Here is a 26,965-nt window from a genome sequence, read left to right as displayed (position 1 = left end):
GTGTCAAAAATTACAAAATTATTTACAAAAATTTGTAAAAAACATATACGTACATATAATAGTACTAAGAATAGAAAGGATTTGTAAAAATTTTCAGAGCTCTAGCTTTATACGTTTACCCAAAGCCGATTTTTTCGGAAGATATTGATTTTTTTAAATTGATTGTTTATAAGAATCAAAACAAAACAAGTCAGTTGATCCAATTTCTCATAATGAATACATTTAGGAACCTAAGAGTCTGAAAAACGCCTTAGTACAGGTAAAAGTCACGAAACATCGAAGAAATAATAATAAAAAAAAAAAAAAAATAGGTCGCCTCAAACCCCACAAAGGGTTAAATAAACTTGGTTGGCCTTTCCGACCTTACCCGACGAACACATGAAGCGTTAAAAAGTAAAGCAAGTAACATCAGCAGATCTATAGGAAAGATTTTAATTCTACTCGAAACATTCATAGACTCTCCGTTAAAGATGATACTGAGAAGCAATGGCAATTACGCTTAGATATTATGGTAAATCAGATACATGGATAGGACTGATGTGCTGTACGAGGTCGCGGAAAATTCAGGAGAATCTTTTGGAGAAGTAACAAGTTTCTGAGAGACCCAAAATTTGTGCTTGTATTTCCAATTTTGAAGAAAATGATGTGCTAGATTTGATTGTTCGTCAAGTCATACTTTGAGTGTTAAGGTATTGGTGGTGTCGTGAAGCTATTGGTGGCTGTTGGATGGATTCTATATCATGGTAGATTCATTTTCAGGGCCCATATTGACGGTTTTGTTTTTTGGAAATCAATAGATAAAAATAATGGTAAAATTAATAATGATACATAATATAACTAATAATAATAAAAGTAATTATTAGCTCTGACGATTATTCGTAAAATGATAACAAGGAGCCTACAAGTACAGTAAGAAAAATCAAAACCTAGAACCATAATATAGCTAGCAAAAGTAAGATAACAGGGCGTTTTCTCTTTTCAAAAGTGCGAAAGCTCCTCGTTACAATCAAGGCAGTGATGGAGAAAACGTACATTTTCTATTTTTCACCAAACTTATTGTTAGATCTCGTGTATGTTTTCATACTCCAACTATACAAGCGATATAGCTTAAATTATATTTTCAATTTTCTAAGTGAAAGTAATCGTTTTTATCAATAACAAAGAATACGAAGAAAGATCAAGATGCGGACATTCGTTGGTTATCTGGCTGTCTATTAATTGATCGAAGGTTTTTTCAAGTAAACTACAAACATGTGATGTCTGCAGAGTATGTTGGAGCCACCATTGTTATCCTTGTTGAAGACAATCGCGTTCTTCGTCGCTTCTATGCCCAAATCTACTTCATACTCTCGCTGTAGTTGAGCCGGCATGCGGTGAATGAACGGGTTGACGGCTGCCATTACTCCTAAAAACGGATTAAAATCCTGACGAGACTGCTGTAATGATTTGATCTATCGCGAAGACAATTATACTTACTGCCGAAATCATTCGGAGTGTCGTAAATGTTGCTTATTTCTCTGCGACTGCAGTGGCTGATCTCAAAGCCGACCTCTCGAAGCAATTTTTTCAGGTTCTCGCGTGGATGTTCGGCGTGCTGAAATACGGGAATGAACCTGTCCGCATCCTGTAATTGAATATGAATCAATCGGGAGTATTGTTTGGGCTGCATCTTGCAAATGTGTTATCCTTACAATTTAGCGAGTCTCAGAATCCTTATAAGAGATTCGCACTTTTGTCATGATGCGAAATAAGTATTTACTGAATGTACGCGGCCGTCGCCAGATCGGCAATTCCTGAAGAGGGGAGAAGATTTCGGTACTCGAAACGTCGAGACGAAGACGGAAAGGGAAGCAGTGGGCATAGTACCGTCAGCTCCAGGGGAGGGAGCAAAGACGGAGGAATGGGGTTGGCCTCTCCCCAACTCGCAAATATTATTTTGCATTGAAAAATATTTGCTATCAAATTTCACACATTACAAACAACCTTTGATAAGCAAAATTATGAGATTATTTCTGAACTCGACAAATGTACTGCGACACACGTGTCGGATTGTGATAAACGATTTATAAATGCAAAAATTACGTAAACGCTGATAGATACTAAAATGACGTGGATTATACAACGAGGTTGAAAGCAACGACATACCGTCATGTAACGCTGGTATCGAGGGATAGCCGCCAGCACCTTGTACGCGTCCATGCAAGAAAAATCGCTCACAAAGGTCAAGAAGCCCGAACCTCCAGGACGTAGCAGTTCAAAGATGTTCTCGAAGGCTTGGCTGAAAGCAGGGACGATATCATGGTGTGACTCCGTAAGCCAGAGATAATGATCGAGCCATCCGAGGAGACGAGTGACGAGAACCTACCGCATGTCTTCGCACCAGTGTAAACAATAGAACGACGTAACGTGATCGAATTGTTCAACTAGATCTTCGGCCAGCGTCGGAGACTCGATGTCCAGCTGGAGAAAGGATAGCCGATCGTTGGCGCCGTATTTTTCCTTTGCGTAGTCCAACATGGGCTTGGAAATGTCCGAGCCTGAAGTCAGAGTATAATCATTCGGTGGAATTAAGTCTCGGTAACACTGGTTATGAGGGTGCTGGTCGAAACTTACAGACAACGGTAGACTTCGGGTTTAATTTTGGAAGGAGAAAATCGGTGACTACGTCACATGGACCGCTTCCGATGTCAAGGCACCGTCCTGACATTTGGCCAATTTCATTAGAATATTCTTCGATGAAGTCCCTGGTATCACGACGCGCCTCGTTGTTGATTTTAGAGTACAGGGCTGGTTTGAACATCGTTCTACTGTGAGACTTACTTCTCTTACTAGCAACGTTCTGCGATGTATAAGAATGCTGAAAAGTTTTTTTGTCTTCATCTCAATGCGATGTGGCTACCTGCACTGTTAAAATGTTCGTAAATTCACTACACATTTATTACACAAAAGTGTCGTTACCGAGCATTCTCATTAAGTATGCAATAAAATTTTGTAGGTTAGCTCGATTCGTTTGGAGAAACGCAAAAGCCTATTCTGAATTTACTAAATTATGTAGTATATTTATTATATTCGTAAATTTACCGTCCACTTGCTGTACGGTATTTGGCATTAACTAGACATACCGCTGAATTCACGTGACAAGTGTACAAAGATTACAGTCTTGTTAAAATAAACAATTTATTCTAGCGAAAGGAATTAATATGCATCTCTATTCATTTCATTCTGCAATTTCGAATTTCCCAAACCTGAATTTCAAAATCACCCCGAAGAATTTTCGTTTTACTTGATACTACGTCACACGTACTGTATTTGAAAAGTTTCTCAACTGATTTTCGAAATTCCGGAATTTTCTTGTGAATCCGCACAAGTTCTGCGTATCTAAATTTTGTACAAAATACTTCACAGCATCAGATTTCAGCAAAGCCCAAAGAATTACCATTTTAATTTTGTTTGGGTGGGACATTCTAATGTTCACAATATTCACAGTCTAATCTTAAAAAATCAACGATACGATCGAATCTGGAAAATATCTCGTGGATTGGCGTGTATGGTGATTAGTCTGCCGATTTCCTGAATACCCTTTTTTTCACGCGTAAGATTAGAGGACATATCAATTTGAAAACCGATAATATGATGGGTCTTCCTTAACCACTACTTGAGAAAGCTCACTGCGATACTGGCTGATTTCATAACGGATGCCGATAGGTGTGGTTGTGGCCAAATTCACTTCGTGGGTAAGACGAAGAGAAGATATTTAAAGAATCGCAAATCAACGTATTTATTAATTGACTAATTTTCTTACTCTTCGACGGTGAGCCGACCGTGCAAACAAACTATTAATGTAAGCTTATTAAAATTATGCGGACCCGTCACGGTACAATGTGCAACTGTGTACGCACTGCATTTCATTGCATCTGTCATTCTAGAAATCTGTGATATCGGACAGTTATAGATAAAAACAACCGACATTTATAACGATATCTGCTGATAATCTCCATCGACGTCAATCAAGGTTGCGAATTTTATTGTTCTAAATGAAGTCATACTGCAGTGCAGATGCAATTTCATCGCGTTGATTCAGAGATACAAAAAATAATGCGTCGAGGGAAACACGAGTGGATACTTTTGGATCGATCAAAGCGTAATGTATGCTGGCAGAAAACGAAGTCACAACTTTCACGAATGTTCGCTAAATTGCCAATGCACAGTCAACAGTGTACAAGCTGACTGAATAAATTGACTTGTCGTCATGAAAAAATATCCAGGAGGAACTTTTGAATTTCGAGAATTACCAGATTTTTCTTTCTACATCCTATTACATTCACTCTGGCGAGTTCTACACGATGTCCAATTTTTGTTTTGCCGTTATCTCGATCTTGACCACATCTCACATTCAGATGAATAATAACCGACTTGCCAACTTTCTCCGGATTCTGATCGTAAGTAAAATTTTTCATATGTTGTGGCCAATATCTTTTCAGGTCGAAGTTTGAAAGAGCGGCGCAGATTGAGACCAATACCATAAAAATTTGATAACTAGTTCTAGATATCGTCGGATAAAAATATTGATTACATACTTACATTATGTAACGTGGCATTTCTTGACGCAGTTGAGTAGCGGTTCGGAAAGATGATTCGGCAGCGGCCTGATCAGCTCGTAATCAGTGGTCGGAGCAATCTTTCGAAAAGCAAAGGTCCCGGGGTCGTATCTTGGTGCATTCTAAGCTGTGAAATAATTTTTTCTGGATCCGCCGAAACGCATGTCGCAAACCACACGTACATATATATACACATCATAATCTGGAAATGATTGGAGGCGATTCTCTCTAGACTTCAAAAACGTGGAGATCTACCGACAACACAACTTCAATTTTCGGGGTGATTACAACAACTTCCTTTTTTACCTTTGGGAACAAAGAAACGGGACGTCAAAATTACATAGAGAATGATGGGATTATTTTTCATTGTATTTTTATCCAACACTGTCAGTAGGGAACGTTTTATCTCCTACGGGGCTCAAACTCGTAAGAAAATGATATCTGTAACGGAAAAAAAGAATGTCCTGGTCCAGCGAATTGTATAATATTCACATACACACGACCAGAATTCTTGCTGTCGAAGCAAGAATTTTTACTGTAATAGCAAACATTGTGCCAAGTGAGCTTTTCAAATTAGCTAGCCTGTTAAACTTGAAAATTTCCAACCGCTGCGCTAAATTCTTTCCGGTGTCCTAATATCAACACTAAAACTTTCTGATGCAGCGAATCATTTATTTCCGTCTACGCTTCGCCGAATTTACGAGAATATGTTAATTTTGAAATCATAAAGTTGGACAAATATTTGTCATATTTCTCGCTATTGTTACGTGGGGGTGAGGGTGTACTGAGCGGTGGTAGTTGATGATTAATTTAATAATCTAGCTCCCACGTAACGACAATGAATAATAATTAAAACTAAGAGAAAGACCCACCTTTCGGTACGCCGGTAATTTGTAGGATCGTGTTGCTATAGACCTGTACAGGTCTGTGAGGTTTGTTTAAATAGTTGAGGCTATTTTATAATAAAGAAAATGGGAAGAAGGTCGCTCAAAATAAATGTTTAAAAAGATTTAACTGGTAAAAGATGTAGTATATTCTGGTTCAATTTAGTTATCGAAATATCTGGTAACAATCGATGGTGATAAAAATATATATGAGCCAAAAATAACAATTTATGAAATATTCAAGTTTATACAAATCGTGTGTTGTTTGATTCTAATGGATATTATTATTTGGTACCAGGAACATCTATTCTGAACGATGGTTATAACTAGCTGGTCGTGAATATTGTATTGTATTGTATCTCTCTTTTTAGATTATCTTAAATCGTTTAATATTATATATATATATATTTAATATATATATTTAATCATTTAGTCTTATTTGTAAATTCTTGGAAACAATAAATGGAATTTAATTGGGGGTAGTGAAGCTAGCCACCAATTCTATGCTTGGTTTTTGTGAATTTACTGAAGAAATTTTGATTATCAAGGTGAACAAGAATTCGTCTAATTTAGAAGATTTACACTCGGATTGACTTAGCTTTTGGGTGAATCGGTCGGCGAGATTGAGAGCCGTCGGATCGTGTCGGTCTGCGTCAGTAGAATGTTGGACCAGGGGCCTCACCTCAAATTTGGAATAGTTGATGAATCGAATGATGTTGCACGTTGGTCACTTAGTCTTTGTGAATTTAGATTGATATTTTGTTACCGAGAGTTATAATCGAAAGTGTCCGTTTTTCTGATTTTAACGTATGATCAATTAATTGAAACGATTAATTTATTGAAAATGAAAGTGTAATTATTATTATTATTACTTAAGATTACCTGATTCGGTTTGAATCAGGGCCGAACTTGGTTTAATTGAGGAAAATGGAACTGCATAAAAATGTCTATTCGCGAAATAACGAGATTTAGTAAAGAACAGCAAAGATGGAAATGTAGAAGATAGTGAGTCTTTTGCAGCTAACAGGATAACTGAAGCTCGAATTTAACGAATTAGCGCGAGACTTTAGGCCGGTCACAATTAAGATTTTCCAAACGCTACTCTTGCTCGAGAGGGCTAATCCGGGTTTACGTCCACGCACTTCGCGACTTGACAGACGAAAGACGCGGCTTCTTGGGCCCGAGGGTCCAAGGAGCCGCAGTTGTAATTAGTTACAACGGTAATTAGCCAATGAGGTGCGAGGGCGACCTCCTGGAGCCCAAATCCACATGGTCAGCGTTACTTCTCGCTCTTCGACGGTGTTCCGACGATTCTCAATCTCGCCGGTGACACGTTGAAAATATGAACAAATGATATTTGCATGCAATGTTCACACATTCATTCATACATTCCAGTGAGTAATCTATTTTAATTTGATGGTTCTGAAGGTAGTGGTTTATCCTAGTTATTGATTATAATTTTAATTTAAAAAGAGGAATATTTCCAGGCTGAGCGCTACTGATACTAACTCAGCAGTCTCTCATCTCAGTTCTTGGTACCAGATAAATAGAATAAAGTTGAACCTTATACTAGGGATCATCGTTGGTCTCTACGTGACTTTTGCCAGGAGGGGTGGAACTCGCCGTTATTAGAATATGAGATTTTGATGAAATGATATCTGTGCATTGAAGAAATTAAAGCAATGAAATGAAATGGAATTTAGAAAAAGGTACGCCAAGGCGGTACGTCGGGGCGTAACATCCCTCCCCACTTAGAAACCATCAACGTCCCCGTTGATGAATAATGAAAGGCTAGTAGGTATACAGGAATTGAGAGTAATTAAAAGATAATGTATGTGTACATGTGATAGTGTCACAATGATGATGAAGCATTAAGGTATTATATAGCTTATAAAAACAAATTTAAGGTCGGCGGGAGAATAACTCTCTGTGATCAGTAACCTGGTCAGCCGGCCTTTACATTAAGAACACTATATATATAAAGTTAACATAAGGAAGTGATAACAAGATTAGAGGTGGTATATTCTATAACATGGTGACCATCGTTGCTACCACAATCTAAGATGTAAGGTCGGCGGGAGAATAACTCTCTGTGATCAGTAAAACTGGTCAGCCGGCCTTACATTAAGGATAACTATAACGTAAGGGAATAATAATATGATTAAAGGTGGGATATTTTATGACATGGCGACAATTGTTGCCTTCGCAATCTAGGATGTAAGGTCGGCGGGAGAATAACTCTCTGTGATCAGTAAAACTGGTCAGCCGGCCTTACATTAAGGATAACTATAACGTAAGGGAATAAAGGTGGTATATCTTATAACATGGTGACAATTGTTGCTATCACAATCTAGGATGTAAGGTCGGCGGGAGAATAACTCTCTGTGATCAGTAAACTGGTCAACCGGCCTTTATAGCGAAAATGACTTATGCGAAACGTTGGTGGAACGGCTAGTGTGTTCTGCGTTGGTTGACATTTGGCTTTGGCGCTGCTGAACATCAGGTGTACCGTGTCCTCTGATTGGTGAACGAGATCTGGATGCTCGGCTACCTGGAGAGCCTTATGCCTTGGTAGAGGCCGGATTCCGTGCATTTAGATCTTTGTGGTGGGCCCAGTATCATGTGACCCACTGAGAGTCGTAGTCGTATGTGTACCCTCGTAGCGGATACTCATTAATAGGTTGACGAACAGGAATCCTGGCAGTACTTTTAAGTGCTGCCTTGTTTTGGCATCTGGGTTCCTTTGGAGTAGTGCATTCTGGACCCAAACAGCCCGTCGACTGCATTCAGCCACTCGAACTCGCCTTTTCTCCTGTTAGGTTTTGTAAAAGTTTTCACCAAATTGCCATTTGCCTTAAATAATTGCCGAAGTTCCAATGGTCATTTTTGCCTAATATACTGTAGCATTTTTAACGTTAATTTGGAATGAAAGGAATTTGAAAGAAGGGAAAGGTTTCAAGGTTAACATCACACTGAGTTGATCCATTCAGAAGCTTCTGAACAAACTCTAAGGGCAGATCAAGTTCATCGCTGAACTTCCCTCTTAGGTGTTAGACTTCAAACTTAGAGCTAGTTACAGTTGAATATCCCTCGTTGCGGTTGGTCACGCCCCATCCGTTGGCGTTAAGCTTAAAATTACTTAGAAATAAAGAATCGTTTCCGCAGTGCCTCTCGTACTGCACTTACTCCTGAGCAACTAATCTGCTTCCCTAAGTCTGATGTTATGTAACTTTTCATAGTATATCCCACGATTGTTGGTAAATGATGTGATCATGTAGTCCTCCAAGTACGTTTCTCTCAATATCCAAGATCCGATAATTAATAAGATAAATTCCCCTAATGAATCCATGGTATTCTTCTTCCTCAAGTTCGAAAATGAATGTACATTACTCCCAATCTCATATTTGTAGTTGCATTAATCAGTCTACAATGCGTTCCATCAGTAAGCCAATTCGAGTTTGTCTACATGTTTAATGAATCTTTCACCGTTGTTACCTTCTAATACTACGTTATTGTTTTCCAAGATTTTAACAATTTTGTATGGACCCTGGTATCGTTTGCTAAACTTTCCCTTTCTAGCTTCTATTTGCACCCGTACCATGTCTCCCGCTTTGCCCTTGAACGGATGTACTGTTCGATCGTAATACATTTTCGACCTTTCCTTTGCCTGCACTAAGTTGGTCGCAGCCAAGGCCTGCATTTCGTTTAATCTGATCATTAGGTCTTCAAGATACGAGTTGTACGTTAAACGGTTTTCATCAGTATCAAACGAAGTTGGACAGCGCGCTATTCTTCCGAAAACTAGCTCATACGGTGTGAAGTTTGTGGCTTCGTGAACTGCCGTATTGTATGAAAACATGGCAAATTGAACTAGTTCATCCCAATCGTCAAACTCATTAATATAATGTTTGATGTACTCTGTCAAAACAATATGGCTACGTTCTAATGCGCCGTTTGATTGTGGTCGATAGCTGGAAGTAGTAATATGTTTGATTTTGAAAAGTCTAGCTAATTCTTGTAATAATTTATTTACGAAGCTTGTTCCTCGATCTGTCAGAATAATTTTAGGTGATCCAAATTGCAAAATTAGATGTTTTACCATTGCATGAGCCACTGTCTCAGCTCTTATATCGGGAATAGGCACGGCGATACAAAATTTTGTCAAATTATCCTGCATAGTTAAGATATGCTTGTTGCCACTAGGGGTCTGCGGAAGTGGACCTACCGTATCTAGTGAAATTTTCTGAAACGGCTCAGATGGAGTGTCCGTTACTAGCATTGGCTCTCTAGTCTTAACGCGAACTAGCTTTTGTTCTTGACAGCTTTCGCATCTTCGAATGAAATTACTAATATCCTCTCTCATTCGTGGCCAATAAAATCTTTCGCGGATTCTTCGATAAGTTTTGGTCACGCCTTTGTGTCCTCCCATTAGTCCACTATGCATTTCCGAAATTATGCCTGGTCTTATTTCCGATGGTGGTATCTCGGTTATACCTGAACAGATGGTAATGTCTATGTCTTCGTCCTCAAAAATATATATTAATAAATTCGCGATGTCTATTGATAGTTCGTCAGTCATATCCCCTAATTTTGAAATTCTAAATGTTTTTATTTTCAGATCTAGTAAAGTTGTTTTCAAATTTCCCAAAGCTACCTTGACGTTGTGTAATTCAATTTTGTCAAAATGTTTTCTTTTAACCACGAGGCTAAATATGCTATATTTTCCCGTTTTTGTTATAATGACTTGGCCTAATTTTGGTCTTGCATCACTATGATCGTCTGCATTTATTAATTCCAAATCGTTCAACAGTCTGCTGACTGGTGTAGAAAATTCTGAATCTATTGATATGAAATGTACATAATTGTCTTTTCGGTACGTCAAATTTTCACGACTGAATGAAATTCTATTCCCTGAATGGTAACTTGTTTTTGGAAATTTTAATGGCGATATTGTTTCTAAATCTGGGGGTATGCTTTCCGTAATTTCAATTTGTGTTGGTAAATCTCGGAATTCTAATTGCGGCTGTAAACGCCTTGGCGTTTTGCTGACCTTGCTTTTCACTGAAATGTCCCCTCTCTCATTCACCTCAGGTATCATATTCAAAGGATACGGGGTTGAGAGTGCTATTGGTCTGGGTGCGACTATAGGTGTTGGTAATGCCGATTTCTGCAAAGGTCGACTAACTACTGTCTCATTCAAATTACTTTGATTGGTATTAGTCTGTCCAGCCACGCTATTATTTCCTTGATTTCTCTTAACTTTTTCTAAAAATCTCTCAATTTTGTTATTCAGTTCGTCGTCATCCGTCTCGTCTTTTTCGTCGAGTACCTCACGTATGGTTGTGTCTAATTCTTCACCCTCTGATATATGGCCTGGTAATTCTATTTCATCTGCATCCGAGTTACGGGAGTTGTCTAGAAGACTCCTCTCGTGCAAGGTCTTGTCAAAGAGTTCAAATGAATCTTGCAACTCCTTCGGATTCAGATTACTTCTTTCGCGCAAAGATTTATTAAAAAGGTCAAATGATTTCCTTAGTTCTTTAGGATCTATAGATAATTTAGCTTTACGACTCGCTTCTGTTTGCAAAAATACATCATCATCCGAATCGCTATCTCTATCACGCGGTGATTTTAATTTTACCGTTATATTTTCAGGCTCAGAATCAGATTCAACGTTGTCGTCGTCAGTCTCAATGTCTGTTTGTTCAGGTTGTTGTGTTCCCTGGGATGTAGTAGGTTGTTCAAGACCTAGATTCGGTAATACACTTCTTTGCCTCCGGTAGGCCGGCGGTTCGGAAGACTCATCGTCGGATGAGTCTTCAGAAACAGCTTGCCTACTTCCTGCTGTTGTCCTAGCTCTCGATCGAGTTCTTGTTGAGATCGCGTTCTCATCCGGCTCTATGGTAGTCTTTGTTTTTGGACAGAATGTTTCGTCAGCTGACTTTTTCTTTGGGACTGAGTCTGATTTAGCTAATGGTCGCTTTATTTTTGGAGCAGGTAGTTTTGAAATTTTCGAATCGATGGGTAATATCTTCCATTGGTTCGGTTTACTCCTAACCTTCAAGTTTGACCTAGGGTTCATAACAGCAAATATCGTTTGGAGTTTTTGATTTTCTATTAATTTTAAATTTGTACAAGCAAAAATTTTGATTCCCGTTCCTCCAAAAATAAATCGTAACATGGTTCTTACCTTGTTCCATGCTAGTTTATCTAGACCGCATCCCATTCTAGGTATTCTAACTGTTTTAACAGAGTCATCCTCTAAAATTTTCCAAAAATTGATCAGACTGAGGTACATGTCTTCATATTCTGGTTTGTCCCAAAAGTTTAATTTTGTCATAATGTAATAAATTTTCTGATCTGGCAGTTCTAATTTAGCTACTGAATGCATATCGGCTTGACTGCGAAGGTGTTCCGGTACCCCATATTTTTTCCTAAAATCGCTTGCTATACCGGAACTCATTTCAAGATCTACAGAAACGGTATGCGCATAATTGTCAAGTTTATCGAAAACGCTTTCATGTACTTCAATAATATTTGGATTTTCAATATCAGCTGTTCTAATTATTTTCAAATAGTCTGAATACTTTGGAAATGAATCTACAGATTTAATTATTAGGTTGTCACTATCGTTTCCGCTATCAGATGACTCCGACGATTGGTTAATATCGTCGGTAACAGGGACTGGATTGCGCGACAATGCATCTGCGTTACTGTTAAGTCGTCCAGCCTTGTGTTTGAATTCATACTCGTAATCTCGTAACTTGAGCCTCCATCGTATTAGTCGCTGCCCGGGATCTTTAATCGAGTCGATCCAGCGTAATGGCTCATGATCACTAACCAGTGTGAATTTTCGGCCATAAAGGTAAGGTCGAAAATGTAGTACGGCATATAGGGCTGCTAAACACTCTTTCTCAGTTGTAAAATAATTTTGTTCCGCTTTGCTCAGAGCACGAGACAGGTAGGCGACGGGCATATCATAACCGTCCACTTCCTGGCTCAAAACGGCTCCGATTGCATAGTCGGATGCGTCGGTAGTTAACGTGAATTGCTTTTTGAAATTTGGGTACTGCAAGATAGGATATTGGCATAGATATTTCCTTAAAATTTTGAAACTTTTCTTTTGATCTTTTCCCCAAATAAATGGTGATTCTTTCTTTAATAGGTCTGTAAGAGGCCTAGCCTTTCCCGCAAAATCTTTAATAAAACGCCTGTAGTAACCGGCTAGTCCCAGAAATTGTCTAATGTTCTTAGGATTTTTAGGTTGTGGAAAATGTCGAACCGCGGTAATTTTCTTCGGGTCCGGTCTAACTCCTGATCTGCCAATAATATGACCTAAATAAGCCACTTCTGTTTTTAGAAATTCACATTTATCTGGTTGTAACGTTAATCTAGCGTCTTTTAATTTGTTAAATAACCGGCGAATTTTCTTGCCGTGTTCTTCTAAATTCTTTGCATAAACTACGATGTCGTCTAAATAAACGAAAACTTCGACACCTTGTAGTCCGCGTAATGTTTGATCCATTAATCTTTGAAATGTAGCGGGCGCGTTTTTAAGCCCTTCAGGCATTCTGAGGTATTCATAATGACCGTTTGGTGTTGTGAATGCGGTTTTTGCTCTATCTCGGGGGTCCATTTCAATTTGTTGGAAACCGCTTGCAAGATCGAAAGTTGAAAAATATCGCGCTTCACCGAGATGATCAAGAATGTCTGTAATGTTAGGTAATGGATACGCGTCCCCAATTGTCTTTTCATTCAATTTCCGAAAATCAATTACCATGCGCCATCGTTTTCTACCCGCAGAATCTGGTTTTTTGGGTACAATCCACACGGGTGAATTATACGGCGAATTTGAAGGAACTATTATTCCGTTGTCAATCTTAATTTTGATTTGGTTTTCAATCTCGGTTTTGTGGATTGGAGGGAACCGGTATTGTCGCGTATTAATCGGTATATCATCTTCGGTTGGTATACGATGCTGAATTCCGGGTGTAGATTTTAATTTATCTCCAGGTAAATGAAATAATTCTGGATATTCCTCAATGATATCTAATACGTGGTCGCGTTCCTCTAAATTCAAATGATCTAAATGCAATTTTGATTGAATTTCTGTAAACCGATCAGTCACTACAGGTTCTAAATTTAAGTCTTCTGAACTTGAATCGTGATATTCATGCTCCTCCGGAAAGTTGTGATATTCAAAAGGTATCACTTCCTGTGGTGGAATCTCTATCTCAATATCTCTATCTAAGGTATTAATTGCAAGAACATGGCATACGCCATCTTGTACCGAGACTGCAGCCTCACCAATGTATACGCCGTCTATGGTTTTTACGCGTGGCAAATATGCTTCTTTTGTGCCACAACTGATTACGTCGATGCCAATGGCTTGCTTTGTGCGCGCACGAATTTTAAACAAACGTTTTCGCGGTTTTGTTTCGGTATCGGAATGTTCTTCGTATCCGATAAATCGTAGCGGTCTAATCGGGTCAGTTTTCGTTACCAAGGTGTTATGTGTGAAGGAGATCTCAGCCTTACGCTCGCGCAAATAATCTTTACCTAATATACCGTCGCAATTTAGCAAAAAGGTTGATCGTACGACGTGAAATTTACTTGGTTCGTTTTGTAAAGTTAAATTCGTTATTCCCAAAGTTTTCACTTTTTCAGTTGTTATTCCCGTCATCATAGAAATTTCGTCTACACTGATTAAAACGTCGGGATGTAAAACATTTGCTTTAATGAGACTGATATCTGCGCCGGTGTCTATTAGAAAAATAGCTGAATGTTCTTTTAATTCAGGAGCTGTCATCCTGATCAGTGGCGATTCTCGATCTGGTCCGCGCATATCGATGCACCGGCCGGCGGTTCCGCGAAACGGACCGTCGGTTGACGCTCGGGCGTCGCGTACCTCGCCGTTGCGTCCGGACGACGAGTCGCGTTCAAGTTTAAAGATTCAGCTGTTTCGGACGTTCTACGCGGAGATGGTGACCGTGTTCTGACGTTCGAATTATCAAACCTCGCTTGATTAAAACCGGACTGCTGATTCGGGTCGTATGAACGGGTGTTCGAATTTGGCGAATTCGGCCTGCTCGTATTTAAATTTGCTCCCGGCGATCCCGATCTCTGTGGAATCGATGCTGGATTTATTGTGGGCGGATATCCATAAGGTGGTAGATACGGATATGTCATCGGCGGATAATAATACGGGTGTTGTGGAAAATAAGGCGGATATTGATAACCACGCGGTTGCTGGTACTGAAGCTGTGAGTGAGCGGGCATGCCGTATGGGTAATAACCCCTCGGTTCGGGTGATCGTCGATCGGCGACGTTTGCCGTCGGGTGTCTGTACATGGCCGCGTTCGGCGACGGGCTTCTCGCGCGCGTCTCCGCTCCGTCTAAGATGCCGTAACTCGAATACGATCGCGGCGCGTTATTTTGATTATAGATCATTGGAGAGTTCGGTCGCGGAATTTGTACTCTCTGCGTTTCTCCGGAAGATATTATTCCCTGGCGCATACGATTTTCTGTTTGTCGCGCTAACTTAAACGCTTCTTCCAATGTCTTTACACGTCCTTCAACATATCTTTCGATAGCTTCAGGTAGTCCTCGAATATAAGCATCTAACGCGTTCACTTGTAGCACTTTCATTACCGCGTCGACTTCGGTTTTTCCGTACTCGTCTTCTAAAGCTACGCGAGCTGCACTGACCAAAATTTTTAATCGATCGTAGAAATCGCTCACGCTTTCATCACGTTTCATCCGTATATTCGCGATCTCTTGTTGATAATACGGATAAGTCTTTTCAGCTGCAAATCTACTTTTTAGATGTTTTATCAATTCGTTAACCGTATTGAAAGTCTCGCCATATGTACTATCGCGAGCTGCTCCTTGCAATTTTCCTAGAACGCACTTCACATATGCGCCTTCCGAATTTGGCGGAACATACACTGAACCATTTTGCACGTCTTGTAAGAAATCTTTTAAACGAATATTTTTCCCGTCAAAATATGGAATATTTAATGTACTATGCTGCAGCGCGAAGCATTCCGCCATCGACGTCATCATCGCATTACTTGCGTCTAGAGCGGATACATTAGTTCGGTCCGCGCTCTGGTTTCCCGTTTCGTTAGGCATTTCAATATCGAAAAAGATCGTTTATGCACACAAAATAATTCAGGCCAATTTCAGGCAAATATTGGGAACACAGCTAATACACAAATGACCAGTGGAAAATTCGGCAATATACGATATCAGGATATTATGATATATACATACAAATACACAAATAATAATTCGCAGAGTTTCATGCACAATTGGTCGTTAATTATAATTATTATCTAGAAAGAAAGATACTTTGTTTTTTTTTTTATGCGTTTGACCAGTTTTTCAATTTTAACACAAAAATTTAAAATTTTTTTTTTTTTATTTTTTTTTTTTTTATTTAAACAAATCTCACTTTTAGCAACAATATCCCACCGCTGCCACCAATTCTTGTGTTACGTGGGGGTGAGGGTGTACTGAGCGGTGGTAGTTGATGATTAATTTAATAATCTAGCTCCCACGTAACGACAATGAATAATAATTAAAACTAAGAGAAAGACCCACCTTTCGGTACGCCGGTAATTTGTAGGATCGTGTTGCTATAGACCTGTACAGGTCTGTGAGGTTTGTTTAAATAGTTGAGGCTATTTTATAATAAAGAAAATGGGAAGAAGGTCGCTCAAAATAAATGTTTAAAAAGATTTAACTGGTAAAAGATGTAGTATATTCTGGTTCAATTTAGTTATCGAAATATCTGGTAACAATCGATGGTGATAAAAATATATATGAGCCAAAAATAACAATTTATGAAATATTCAAGTTTATACAAATCGTGTGTTGTTTGATTCTAATGGATATTATTATTTGGTACCAGGAACATCTATTCTGAACGATGGTTATAACTAGCTGGTCGTGAATATTGTATTGTATTGTATCTCTCTTTTTAGATTATCTTAAATCGTTTAATATTATATATATATATATTTAATATATATATTTAATCATTTAGTCTTATTTGTAAATTCTTGGAAACAATAAATGGAATTTAATTGGGGGTAGTGAAGCTAGCCACCAATTCTATGCTTGGTTTTTGTGAATTTACTGAAGAAATTTTGATTATCAAGGTGAACAAGAATTCGTCTAATTTAGAAGATTTACACTCGGATTGACTTAGCTTTTGGGTGAATCGGTCGGCGAGATTGAGAGCCGTCGGATCGTGTCGGTCTGCGTCAGTAGAATGTTGGACCAGGGGCCTCACCTCAAATTTGGAATAGTTGATGAATCGAATGATGTTGCACGTTGGTCACTTAGTCTTTGTGAATTTAGATTGATATTTTGTTACCGAGAGTTATAATCGAAAGTGTCCGTTTTTCTGATTTTAACGTATGATCAATTAATTGAAACGATTAATTTATTGAAAATGAAAGTGTAATTATTATTATTATTACTTAAGATTACCTGATTCGGTTTGAATCAGGGCCGAACTTGGTTTAATTGAGGAAAATGGAACTGCATAAAAATGTCTATTCGCGAAATAACGAGATTTAGTAAAGAACAGCAAAGATGGAAATGTAGAAGATAGTGAGTCTTTTGCAGCTAACAGGATAACTGAAGCTCGAATTTAACGAATTAGCGCGAGACTTTAGGCCGGTCACAATTAAGATTTTCCAAACGCTACTCTTGCTCGAGAGGGCTAATCCGGGTTTACGTCCACGCACTTCGCGACTTGACAGACGAAAGACGCGGCTTCTTGGGCCCGAGGGTCCAAGGAGCCGCAGTTGTAATTAGTTACAACGGTAATTAGCCAATGAGGTGCGAGGGCGACCTCCTGGAGCCCAAATCCACATGGTCAGCGTTACTTCTCGCTCTTCGACGGTGTTCCGACGATTCTCAATCTCGCCGGTGACACGTTGAAAATATGAACAAATGATATTTGCATGCAATGTTCACACATTCATTCATACATTCCAGTGAGTAATCTATTTTAATTTGATGGTTCTGAAGGTAGTGGTTTATCCTAGTTATTGATTATAATTTTAATTTAAAAAGAGGAATATTTCCAGGCTGAGCGCTACTGATACTAACTCAGCAGTCTCTCATCTCAGTTCTTGGTACCAGATAAATAGAATAAAGTTGAACCTTATACTAGGGATCATCGTTGGTCTCTACGTGACTTTTGCCAGGAGGGGTGGAACTCGCCGTTATTAGAATATGAGATTTTGATGAAATGATATCTGTGCATTGAAGAAATTAAAGCAATGAAATGAAATGGAATTTAGAAAAAGGTACGCCAAGGCGGTACGTCGGGGCGTAACACTATCATTACTTTTGAAAATATTATTACGTTTAGTGGTTGTGTTGAGAGAAATCTCTTAAGCATATTAGTCGTCATACGTTTGAAACGGTGAAAGCGAAGTTTGTTCCAGATTTATATCTTGGAAATGCTGGTAGATGCATTCAGAAAGACAACGCTGTTACAGTGTGATATTTTAATAATTACAAGAAACACATTATACATTTATACTCAGGCTTACAACAAAGTTGAACCCAAGCACAAATCAATTCGAATTCAACCGGTTATCACTTGAAATCGTTTGAAATCGCGGTAGAAGTTCTTCGTAACCACTGAATATCCTTGATATTAAAATCATCTGAAATCGCTTCAAACCGTTTCCGAAGTCGAGTAAAATTATTGAGAATCGTGTGCAATTTTGTAATCGCTTGTCACCTTATCTGCGGTTAGTGAATAGGTCCTTGAGAAAACGTTGTTGCTACAGTACGAGATCAGCTTTGCTGATCAACTTTTCAAGTCTTTATTTCATTTGCAGATTCACCATATAACGCACGTTCTTCTCAACGTATCGAATTAAAAAAAAAAGACGTGGTTAACCGGACACGTAAACCATTCAGAACACGAACGATGATTGATGTATCGACTTTTAATAATTATTTGGCTGTCTATCAGTGGGCCAATGGCTTTTTCAAGTAAACTACAAAGGCATGGCGTCTGGACAGTATGCTATAATCGTCATTCGTATCCTTGTTGACGATGAATGTGTGCTTTCTTGCTTCTTTGTCCAGATCTATTCTGTACTCCTGCTGTAGATCAGACGGCATGCGGTGTATGAAGGGGTTCACGCATGCCATGAATTCTGAAAACGGTTCGAAATCAATGATATTGCTACGACAATAAGCCCAAACAAACAACTTACTGGCGAAAGCATCCGGGGTTTCGTAGATGTAAACTTTTTCTCTGCTACTACAGTGACAGACCTCAAAGCCGACCTTATCGAGCAGAATTTTCAGAGACTCGCGCGGACGTTTAGCGTGCTGAAATACTGGAATGAAGCGGTCCGCATCCTGTGATTGAATACGATTAATTAAATGAAGAATGTTGTTCGGCGTGGATATCAAAAGATCTGACAAGTCTTCCTTGGACTTATGACAAGACAGGCTACACCTGTGAACCTGTTTTCCTCTGAATATGGAAATTTTCAGGATCTCCAGAGATGCACTACTGTTATCGTAATGCGGAATAAGTATTAACCGAGATCACAAATCACGCGTCTTAGGAAAATTTTTAGATAGCTTATAAGAATGAAAAAATGACGTGGATTTTACAACGAGGTTGAAAGCAACGACCTACCGTCATGTAACACTGGTATCGAGGAATAGCCGCCAGCACCTTGTACGCGTCCATGCAAGGATAACTGCTCACAAAGGTCAAGAAGCCCGAACCTCCAGGACGCAGCAGATCAAAGATGTTCTCGAAGGCTTGGCTGAAAGCAGGGACGATATCACGGTGTGACTCCGTAAGCCAGAGATAATGATCGAGCCATCCGAGGAGACGAGTGACGAGAACCTACCGTATGTCTTTGCACCAGTGTAAACAATAGAACGACGTAACGTGATCGAATTGTTCAACTAGATCTTCGGCCAGCGTCGGAGACTCGATGTCCAGCTGGAGAAAGGATAGCCGATCGTTGGCGCCGTATTTTTCCTTTGCGTAGTCCAACATGGGCTTGGAAATGTCCGAGCCTGAAGTCAGAGTATAATCATTCGGTGGAATTAAGTCTTGGTAACACTGGTTATGAGGGTGCTGGTCGAAACTTACAGACAACGGTAGCCTTTGGATTCAGTACCGGAAGGAGAGAATCGACGACTAGGTCGCAGGGTCCGCATCCGATATCAAGGCATCTTCCTGACATCTGACCAATTTCATTGGAATACTCCTGTATAAAGTCGCTAGTCTCTCGACGCTGTAGTTCGTCGTGTGCAGAGTACTCGGCTGGGTTGAACATCGTTTTAATGGTTATCGCTTTCACCGGCAAGGTCCTACGGTTTATAAATACGCTGAAAATCTCCTCATCGTTCATCTTCGTTATACGTAGGAACGTATTTTTCCTTGGAATTGGTGTATTGTTGTAAGATATGCCTTATCGTTAGTAAATCGTATTATACACTTCAGCATTCTGCGGAATATTTGAATGAGCTATCGTAGGACCTCCTCAACATTCAAGCACAGTTTGCACTAATGTAGTCACTTACCTTCTGGGAATATTGAGATATCCGCTCTAATTACAGTTCCTGTTCTTATGACTTCAGCGAATGCCGACCCAATAATAACTGATAGTAAGTTGTGCTAAAACTGCGTGGACCGTTCGTTTTTTCGGGGATCAATGCAGATGGCTTTCGAGAATGGCGTAATTACCTCAAAGCTGATAACGTAACACGGGTCTGATACGATGTCGACCGCGTAATTTGCTTAAGTTATTATGCTCGGATTCGTTTTACTAACTGCTGTTTCTACTGCTTTTGAACTGTGCCAAAACGGTCCAAGATTGAACTATCCCTCATAATACTCAGAATTGCATAAAATCATAGTTATAAATGCAGCTCTAATTCCAAGATATTAGATCATTTATGCAGGTTTTCTGAACTGTGCGAGTTACGTTGGTATTCCGACTTCGTGAAAAGATCAACGCTGACATGCGCGTGTGCGGACAGTTGCATACATTACCAGGTGTAGACGTGCCGGATTTCACCCTTAATTGAAATCTGACAGGACTAGCATTTTTAAACATCTCCACGTAAATCGGGAATTTAAACATGAATGTAATATCGGCATCAGTTACTTAGTCAGTACGACAGTACTTCTTCGATATTTGACTATCGTTCCAAAGGTTCTAACGATGATGTGCTCAGAATAGGTTTACCCGATGGGTTCTGACTCGTATAGAATCTTGATGATTCACGTTTGTAGAAAGTATACATTCTATGAGAGATGGTGAGTTAAGAAATATATGATCATATATTATAATAAGTAGTACAAATTGTCGTGATCACAAGCTCAATTGTACGACCAGAAACGCAGCTCACGTTTACTCTAACATCTGGCATGGATTGACGTTGCAGCGTTGTGATGAATCTTAACAATGTAAAAAAGCTTTTGCTGTATCTCTTACTCCGGCGGATGGTTAAATTCCAGAATCTTTTTTTGTAATTCCCAACGAAGAAACTAAGGTGTTGTCGGTACGTATCAACTCTATCGTCTACCGATCCAAATGTAGAACATTGGATTTACCCGAATTTTCCAATCCAATGGTACACAGGGGTGGCAACGTATTTTATGCATGCTGATAGAATTGAATCGGTTTCAAAACGTGTAAATAGTGATACGTGGTCATAAACTGAATATATTTACTTCAAATACGGGTAGGAAATGATGTGGACAACCGGTAATGGATACTTGAGTGAAAATTGAAACAGACAAAACAGAGGACTGCAAGAATGGCCAGAACGAGGTAGGGACACGGCAGTTTCAGGGCCTGATTGATTACTTGAGGTGCACTGCTCCTCGTATTCGTCGGGTAAGGTCAAAAAGGACCACAAAGTTTATTTAATCAACGATTAATTGGCTGGGCCAGCCGAAATGTCGTTAATTAACCCTTTGAGGGGCACATTTAAAAATAAAACCAATCACCAAAGTCCAAGTGGTCCAAAGAGTTTTCGGGGTCGCTGATTACGAATCTGAGATTAGATTTGCGAAATTCCAGATGACGGACGAAATTTTAAAAAATCGACCGATTTATGCTAAATTTGATATACGGGGGTAGTTGCGGCCGCTGATTACGAATCTGAGGTTAGATTTGCGAAACTCGAGATGGCGGATCTAAGATGACGGACAAAAATTAAAAAATCAACCGATTTATGCCAAATTTGATATCCGGGGATTTTTGGAATCGCTGATTACGAAGCAGACATCAGATTTGCATTATTCAAGATGGTGGATCCAAGGTAGTGACTATCATTTCCAAAGTCCTGAATATAAAATGAAAAAAGGCGCTTATTCTCCCTTTCAGCGTGACCCAGGACTAACGACGTGGACATGAAATGAAATTAGTTACTTTTTTGTTTTTTCTTCGTGTTTTTAGATTATTTATGATTTCTCATTCTTCCACTCAAATGGAAAAAACGCAAAGAAAAGACAATGTTCTATGCGACAATAGCTCTAGTTATAAGTATTCAAGAGTTGATTTTTGATTGCGGGTTTGTATTCGCCATCTAATGCTGGAATATGGAATCATTCGCCATTTGCCTCGTGTAAAATTATATTACGTACTCAGCGCACCGTAAAACATGGATATGTCACATTTAATTATAAGGTTACTAGCAGCCCATCCCGGCTTCGCACGGGCATATAATAATATTAAGTGATAATATAAATGTTATTTTTCTAGAAACTCACTGTAAACATTGTGTATTTTCTTTTATTATATTACTATATGCCCGTGCGAAGCCGGGATGGGTTGCTAGTGTAGCTTATATGACACGTTCGTAGATTTACCATAGCAGCGCCATCTATTGATTACTTACTCAACCCAGTCGAAAGGTATCGACATCTGTTAGAATCATTCGGAGTTAACAGATAATTGTGACTGTCAAATAATAACAGACAAATAATTAGCAATATATTATAATTGCGACTATAATTTGAGATTTAAACTATCCTATCTCTCAAGTTGGATCGAACTGCACATGGTGTGCGTATTTTATTATAATCGGTTAAGTGGTTTAGGAGTCCATTGAGGACAAACATCGTGACACGAGATTTATATATATTAAGATTGGGTTTTGGGGTTATTCAAAATTATAAATTTTTCTTTTTTGCAAAGACTGGCGTGTCAAAAATTTGTAAAAAACATATATGTACATATAATAGTACTAAGAATAGAAAGGATTTATAAAAATTTTCAGAGCTCTAGCTTTATACGTTTACCCACAGCCGATTTTTTCGGAAGAGATTGATTTTTTTAAATTGATTGTTTATAAGAATCAAAACAAAACAAGTCAGTTGATCCAATTTCTCATAATGAATACATTTAGGAACCTAAGAGTCTGAAAAACGCCTTAGTACAGGTAAAAGTCACGAAACATCGAAGAAATAATAATAAAAAAAAAAAAAAAAAAAAAATAGGTCGCCTCAAACCCCACAAAGGGTTAAATAAACTTGGTTGGCCTTTCTGACCTTACCCGACGAACACATGAAGCGTTGAAAAGTGAAGTAAGTAACATCAGCAGATCTATAGGAAAGATTTTAATTCTACTCGAAACATTCATAGACTCTCCGTTAAAGATGATACTGAGAAGCAATGGCAATTACGCTTAGATATTATGGTAAATCAGATACATGGATAGGAATGATGTGCTGTACGAGGTCGCGGAAAAATCAGGAGAATCTTTTGGAGAAGTAACAAGTTGCTGAGAGACCCAAAATTTGTGCTTGTATTTCCAATTTTGAAGAAAATGATGTGCTAGATTTGATTGTTCGTCAAGTCATACTTTGAGTGTTAAGGTATTGGTGGTGTCGTGAAGCTATTGGTGGCTGTTGGATGGATTCTATATCATGGTAGATTCATTGCCAGGGCCCATATTGACGGTTTTGTTTTTTGGAAATCAATAGATAAAAATAATGGTAAAATTAATAATGATACATAATATAACTAATAATAATGAAAGTCATTATTAGCTCTGACGATTATTCGTAAAATGATAATAAGGAGCCTACAAGTACAGTAAGAAAAATCAAAACCTAGAACCATAATATAGCTAGCAAAAGTAAGACAACAGGGCGTTTTCTCTTTTCAAAAGTGCGAAAGCTCCTCGTTACAATCAAGGCAGTGATGGATAAAACGTACATTTTCTATTTTTCACCAAACTTATTGTTAGATCTCGTGTATGTTTTCATACTCCAACTATACAGGCGATATAGCTTAAATTATATTTTCAATTTTCTAAGTGAAAGTAATCGTTTTTATCAATAACAAAGAATACGAAGAAAGATCAAGATGCGGACATTCGTTGGTTATCTGGCTGTCTATTAATTGATCGAAGGTTTTTTCAAGTAAACTACAAACATGTGATGTCTGCAGAGTATGTTGGAGCCACCATTGTTATCCTTGTTGAAGACAATCGCGTTCTTCGTCGCTTCTATGCCCAAATCTACTTCATACTCTCGCTGTAGTTGAGCCGGCATGCGGTGAATGAACGGGTTGACGGCTGCCATTACTCCTAAAAACGGATTAAAATCCTGACGAGACTGCTGTAATGATTTGATCTATCGCGAAGACAATTATACTTACTGCCGAAATCATTCGGAGTGTCGTAAATGTTGCTTATTTCTCTGCGACTGCAGTGGCTGATCTCAAAGCCGACTTCTCGAAGCAATTTTTTCAGGTTCTCGCGTGGATGTTCGGCGTGCTGAAATACGGGAATGAACCTGTCCGCATCCTGTAATTGAATATGAATCAATCGGGAGTATTGTTTGGGCTGCATCTTGCAAATGTGTTATCCTTACAATTTAGCGAGTCTCAGAATCCTTATAAGAGATTCGCACTTTTGTCATGATGCGAAATAAGTATTTACTGAATGTACGCGGCCGTCGCCAGATCGGCAATTCCTGAAGAGGGGAGAAGATTTCGGTACTCGAAACGTCGAGACGAAGACGGAAAGGGAAGCAGTGGGCATAGTACCGTCAGCTCCAGGGGAGGGAGCAAAGACGGAGGAATGGGGTTGGCCTCTCCCCAACTCGCAAATATTATTTTGCATTGAAAAATATTTGCTATCAAATTTCACACATTACAAACAACCTTTGATAAGCAAAATTATGAGATTATTTCTGAACTCGACAAATGTACTGCGACACACGTGTCGGATTGTGATAAACGATTTATAAATGCAAAAATTACGTAAACGCTGATAGATACTAAAATGACGTGGATTATACAACGAGGTTGAAAGCAACGACATACCGTCATGTAACGCTGGTATCGAGGGATAGCCGCCAGCACCTTGTACGCGTCCATGCAAGAAAAATCGCTCACAAAGGTCAAGAAGCCCGAACCTCCAGGACGTAGCAGTTCAAAGATGTTCTCGAAGGCTTGGCTGAAAGCAGGGACGATATCATGGTGTGACTCCGTAAGCCAGAGATAATGATCGAGCCATCCGAGGAGACGAGTGACGAGAACCTACCGCATGTCTTCGCACCAGTGTAAACAATAGAACGACGTAACGTGATCGAATTGTTCAACTAGATCTTCGGCCAGCGTCGGAGACTCGATGTCCAGCTGGAGAAAGGATAGCCGATCGTTGGCGCCGTATTTTTCCTTTGCGTAGTCCAACATGGGCTTGGAAATGTCCGAGCCTGAAGTCAGAGTATAATCATTCGGTGGAATTAAGTCTCGGTAACACTGGTTATGAGGGTGCTGGTCGAAACTTACAGACAACGGTAGACTTCGGGTTTAATTTTGGAAGGAGAAAATCGGTGACTACGTCACATGGACCGCTTCCGATGTCAAGGCACCGTCCTGACATTTGGCCAATTTCATTAGAATATTCTTCGATGAAGTCCCTGGTATCACGACGCGCCTCGTTGTTGATTTTAGAGTACAGGGCTGGTTTGAACATCGTTCTACTGTGAGACTTACTTCTCTTACTAGCAACGTTCTGCGATGTATAAGAATGCTGAAAAGTTTTTTTGTCTTCATCTCAATGCGATGTGGCTACCTGCACTGTTAAAATGTTCGTAAATTCACTACACATTTATTACACAAAAGTGTCGTTACCGAGCATTCTCATTAAGTATGCAATAAAATTTTGTAGGTTAGCTCGATTCGTTTGGAGAAACGCAAAAGCCTATTCTGAATTTACTAAATTATGTAGTATATTTATTATATTCGTAAATTTACCGTCCACTTGCTGTACGGTATTTGGCATTAACTAGACATACCGCTGAATTCACGTGACAAGTGTACAAAGATTACAGTCTTGTTAAAATAAACAATTTATTCTAGCGAAAGGAATTAATATGCATCTCTATTCATTTCATTCTGCAATTTCGAATTTCCCAAACCTGAATTTCAAAATCACCCCGAAGAATTTTCGTTTTACTTGATACTACGTCACACGTACTGTATTTGAAAAGTTTCTCAACTGATTTTCGAAATTCCGGAATTTTCTTGTGAATCCGCACAAGTTCTGCGTATCTAAATTTTGTACAAAATACTTCACAGCATCAGATTTCAGCAAAGCCCAAAGAATTACCATTTTAATTTTGTTTGGGTGGGACATTCTAATGTTCACAATATTCACAGTCTAATCTTAAAAAATCAACGATACGATCGAATCTGGAAAATATCTCGTGGATTGGCGTGTATGGTGATTAGTCTGCCGATTTCCTGAATACCCTTTTTTTCACGCGTAAGATTAGAGGACATATCAATTTGAAAACCGATAATATGATGGGTCTTCCTTAACCACTACTTGAGAAAGCTCACTGCGATACTGGCTGATTTCATAACGGATGCCGATAGGTGTGGTTGTGGCCAAATTCACTTCGTGGGTAAGACGAAGAGAAGATATTTAAAGAATCGCAAATCAACGTATTTATTAATTGACTAATTTTCTTACTCTTCGACGGTGAGCCGACCGTGCAAACAAACTATTAATGTAAGCTTATTAAAATTATGCGGACCCGTCACGGTACAATGTGCAACTGTCTACGCACTGCATTTCATTGCATCTGTCATTCTAGAAATCTGTGATATCGGACAGTTATAGATAAAAACAACCGACATTTATAACGATATCTGCTGATAATCTCCATCGACGTCAATCAAGGTTGCGAATTTTATTGTTCTAAATGAAGTCATACTGCAGTGCAGATGCAATTTCATCGCGTTGATTCAGACGTACAAAAAATAATGCGTCGAGGGAAACACGAGTGGATACTTTGGGATCGATCAAAGCGTAATGTATGCTGGCAGAAAACGAAGTCACAACTTTCACGAATGTTCGCTAAATTGCCAATGCACAGTCAACAGTGTACAAGCTGACTGAATAAATTGACTTGTCGTCATAAAAAAATATCCAGGAGGAACTTTT

At 39.0% G+C, this 26,965-nt stretch overlaps 3 protein-coding genes across 6 annotated transcripts; all 3 read right to left on the bottom strand.

Annotated features, from left to right (window-relative positions):
• Positions 1-596: 596 nt before the first annotated feature.
• LOC124300962 (juvenile hormone acid O-methyltransferase-like) lies at positions 597-3,887 on the bottom strand. Of its 2 annotated transcripts, XM_046755494.1 has the most exons (6): positions 3,803-3,887; positions 2,614-2,787; positions 2,366-2,537; positions 2,146-2,278; positions 1,477-1,624; positions 597-1,405 (listed from the first exon to the last, which is right to left on the bottom strand). In XM_046755494.1, the coding sequence occupies exons 2-6, from the start codon at positions 2,705-2,707 to the stop codon at positions 1,215-1,217; spliced, it is 738 nt and encodes a 245-aa protein (XP_046611450.1). In that variant the 5' UTR covers positions 2,708-2,787; positions 3,803-3,887; the 3' UTR covers positions 597-1,214. The 2 variants fall into 2 exon arrangements, with proteins under 2 accessions (XP_046611450.1, XP_046611449.1); XM_046755493.1 differs by lacking the exon at positions 3,803-3,887 and having other exon boundaries at positions 2,614-2,862.
• A 14,582-nt stretch (positions 3,888-18,469) lies between these two features.
• LOC124300960 (juvenile hormone acid O-methyltransferase-like) lies at positions 18,470-20,383 on the bottom strand. Its single transcript, XM_046755491.1, has 5 exons — positions 19,638-20,383; positions 19,390-19,561; positions 19,170-19,302; positions 18,736-18,883; positions 18,470-18,675 (listed from the first exon to the last, which is right to left on the bottom strand). Exons 1-5 carry the CDS (start codon positions 19,897-19,899, stop codon positions 18,485-18,487), a joined length of 906 nt encoding a protein of 301 aa, XP_046611447.1. The 5' UTR covers positions 19,900-20,383; the 3' UTR covers positions 18,470-18,484.
• A 2,902-nt stretch (positions 20,384-23,285) lies between these two features.
• Positions 23,286-26,572, bottom strand: LOC124300963 (juvenile hormone acid O-methyltransferase-like). 3 transcript variants are annotated; one of them, XM_046755495.1, is made up of 6 exons: positions 26,492-26,567; positions 25,303-25,528; positions 25,055-25,226; positions 24,835-24,967; positions 24,166-24,313; positions 23,286-24,094 (listed from the first exon to the last, which is right to left on the bottom strand). In XM_046755495.1, exons 2-6 carry the CDS (start codon positions 25,487-25,489, stop codon positions 23,904-23,906), a joined length of 831 nt encoding a protein of 276 aa, XP_046611451.1. In that variant the 5' UTR covers positions 25,490-25,528; positions 26,492-26,567; the 3' UTR covers positions 23,286-23,903. The 3 variants fall into 3 exon arrangements, 2 of the variants coding, with proteins under 2 accessions (XP_046611451.1, XP_046611452.1); XR_006907375.1 differs by lacking the exon at positions 23,286-24,094 and adding an exon at positions 24,381-24,651 and having other exon boundaries at positions 24,195-24,313; positions 26,492-26,570; XM_046755496.1 differs by lacking the exon at positions 23,286-24,094 and adding an exon at positions 24,449-24,651 and having other exon boundaries at positions 24,241-24,313; positions 26,492-26,572.
• Between the last annotated feature and the right edge of the window lie 393 nt (positions 26,573-26,965).

This window comes from Neodiprion virginianus, chromosome 3, assembly GCF_021901495.1.
Source record: "Neodiprion virginianus isolate iyNeoVirg1 chromosome 3, iyNeoVirg1.1, whole genome shotgun sequence".
Classification (NCBI taxonomy): domain Eukaryota; kingdom Metazoa; phylum Arthropoda; class Insecta; order Hymenoptera; family Diprionidae; genus Neodiprion; species Neodiprion virginianus.
This window is presented reverse-complemented; position numbering and strand designations above follow the sequence as displayed.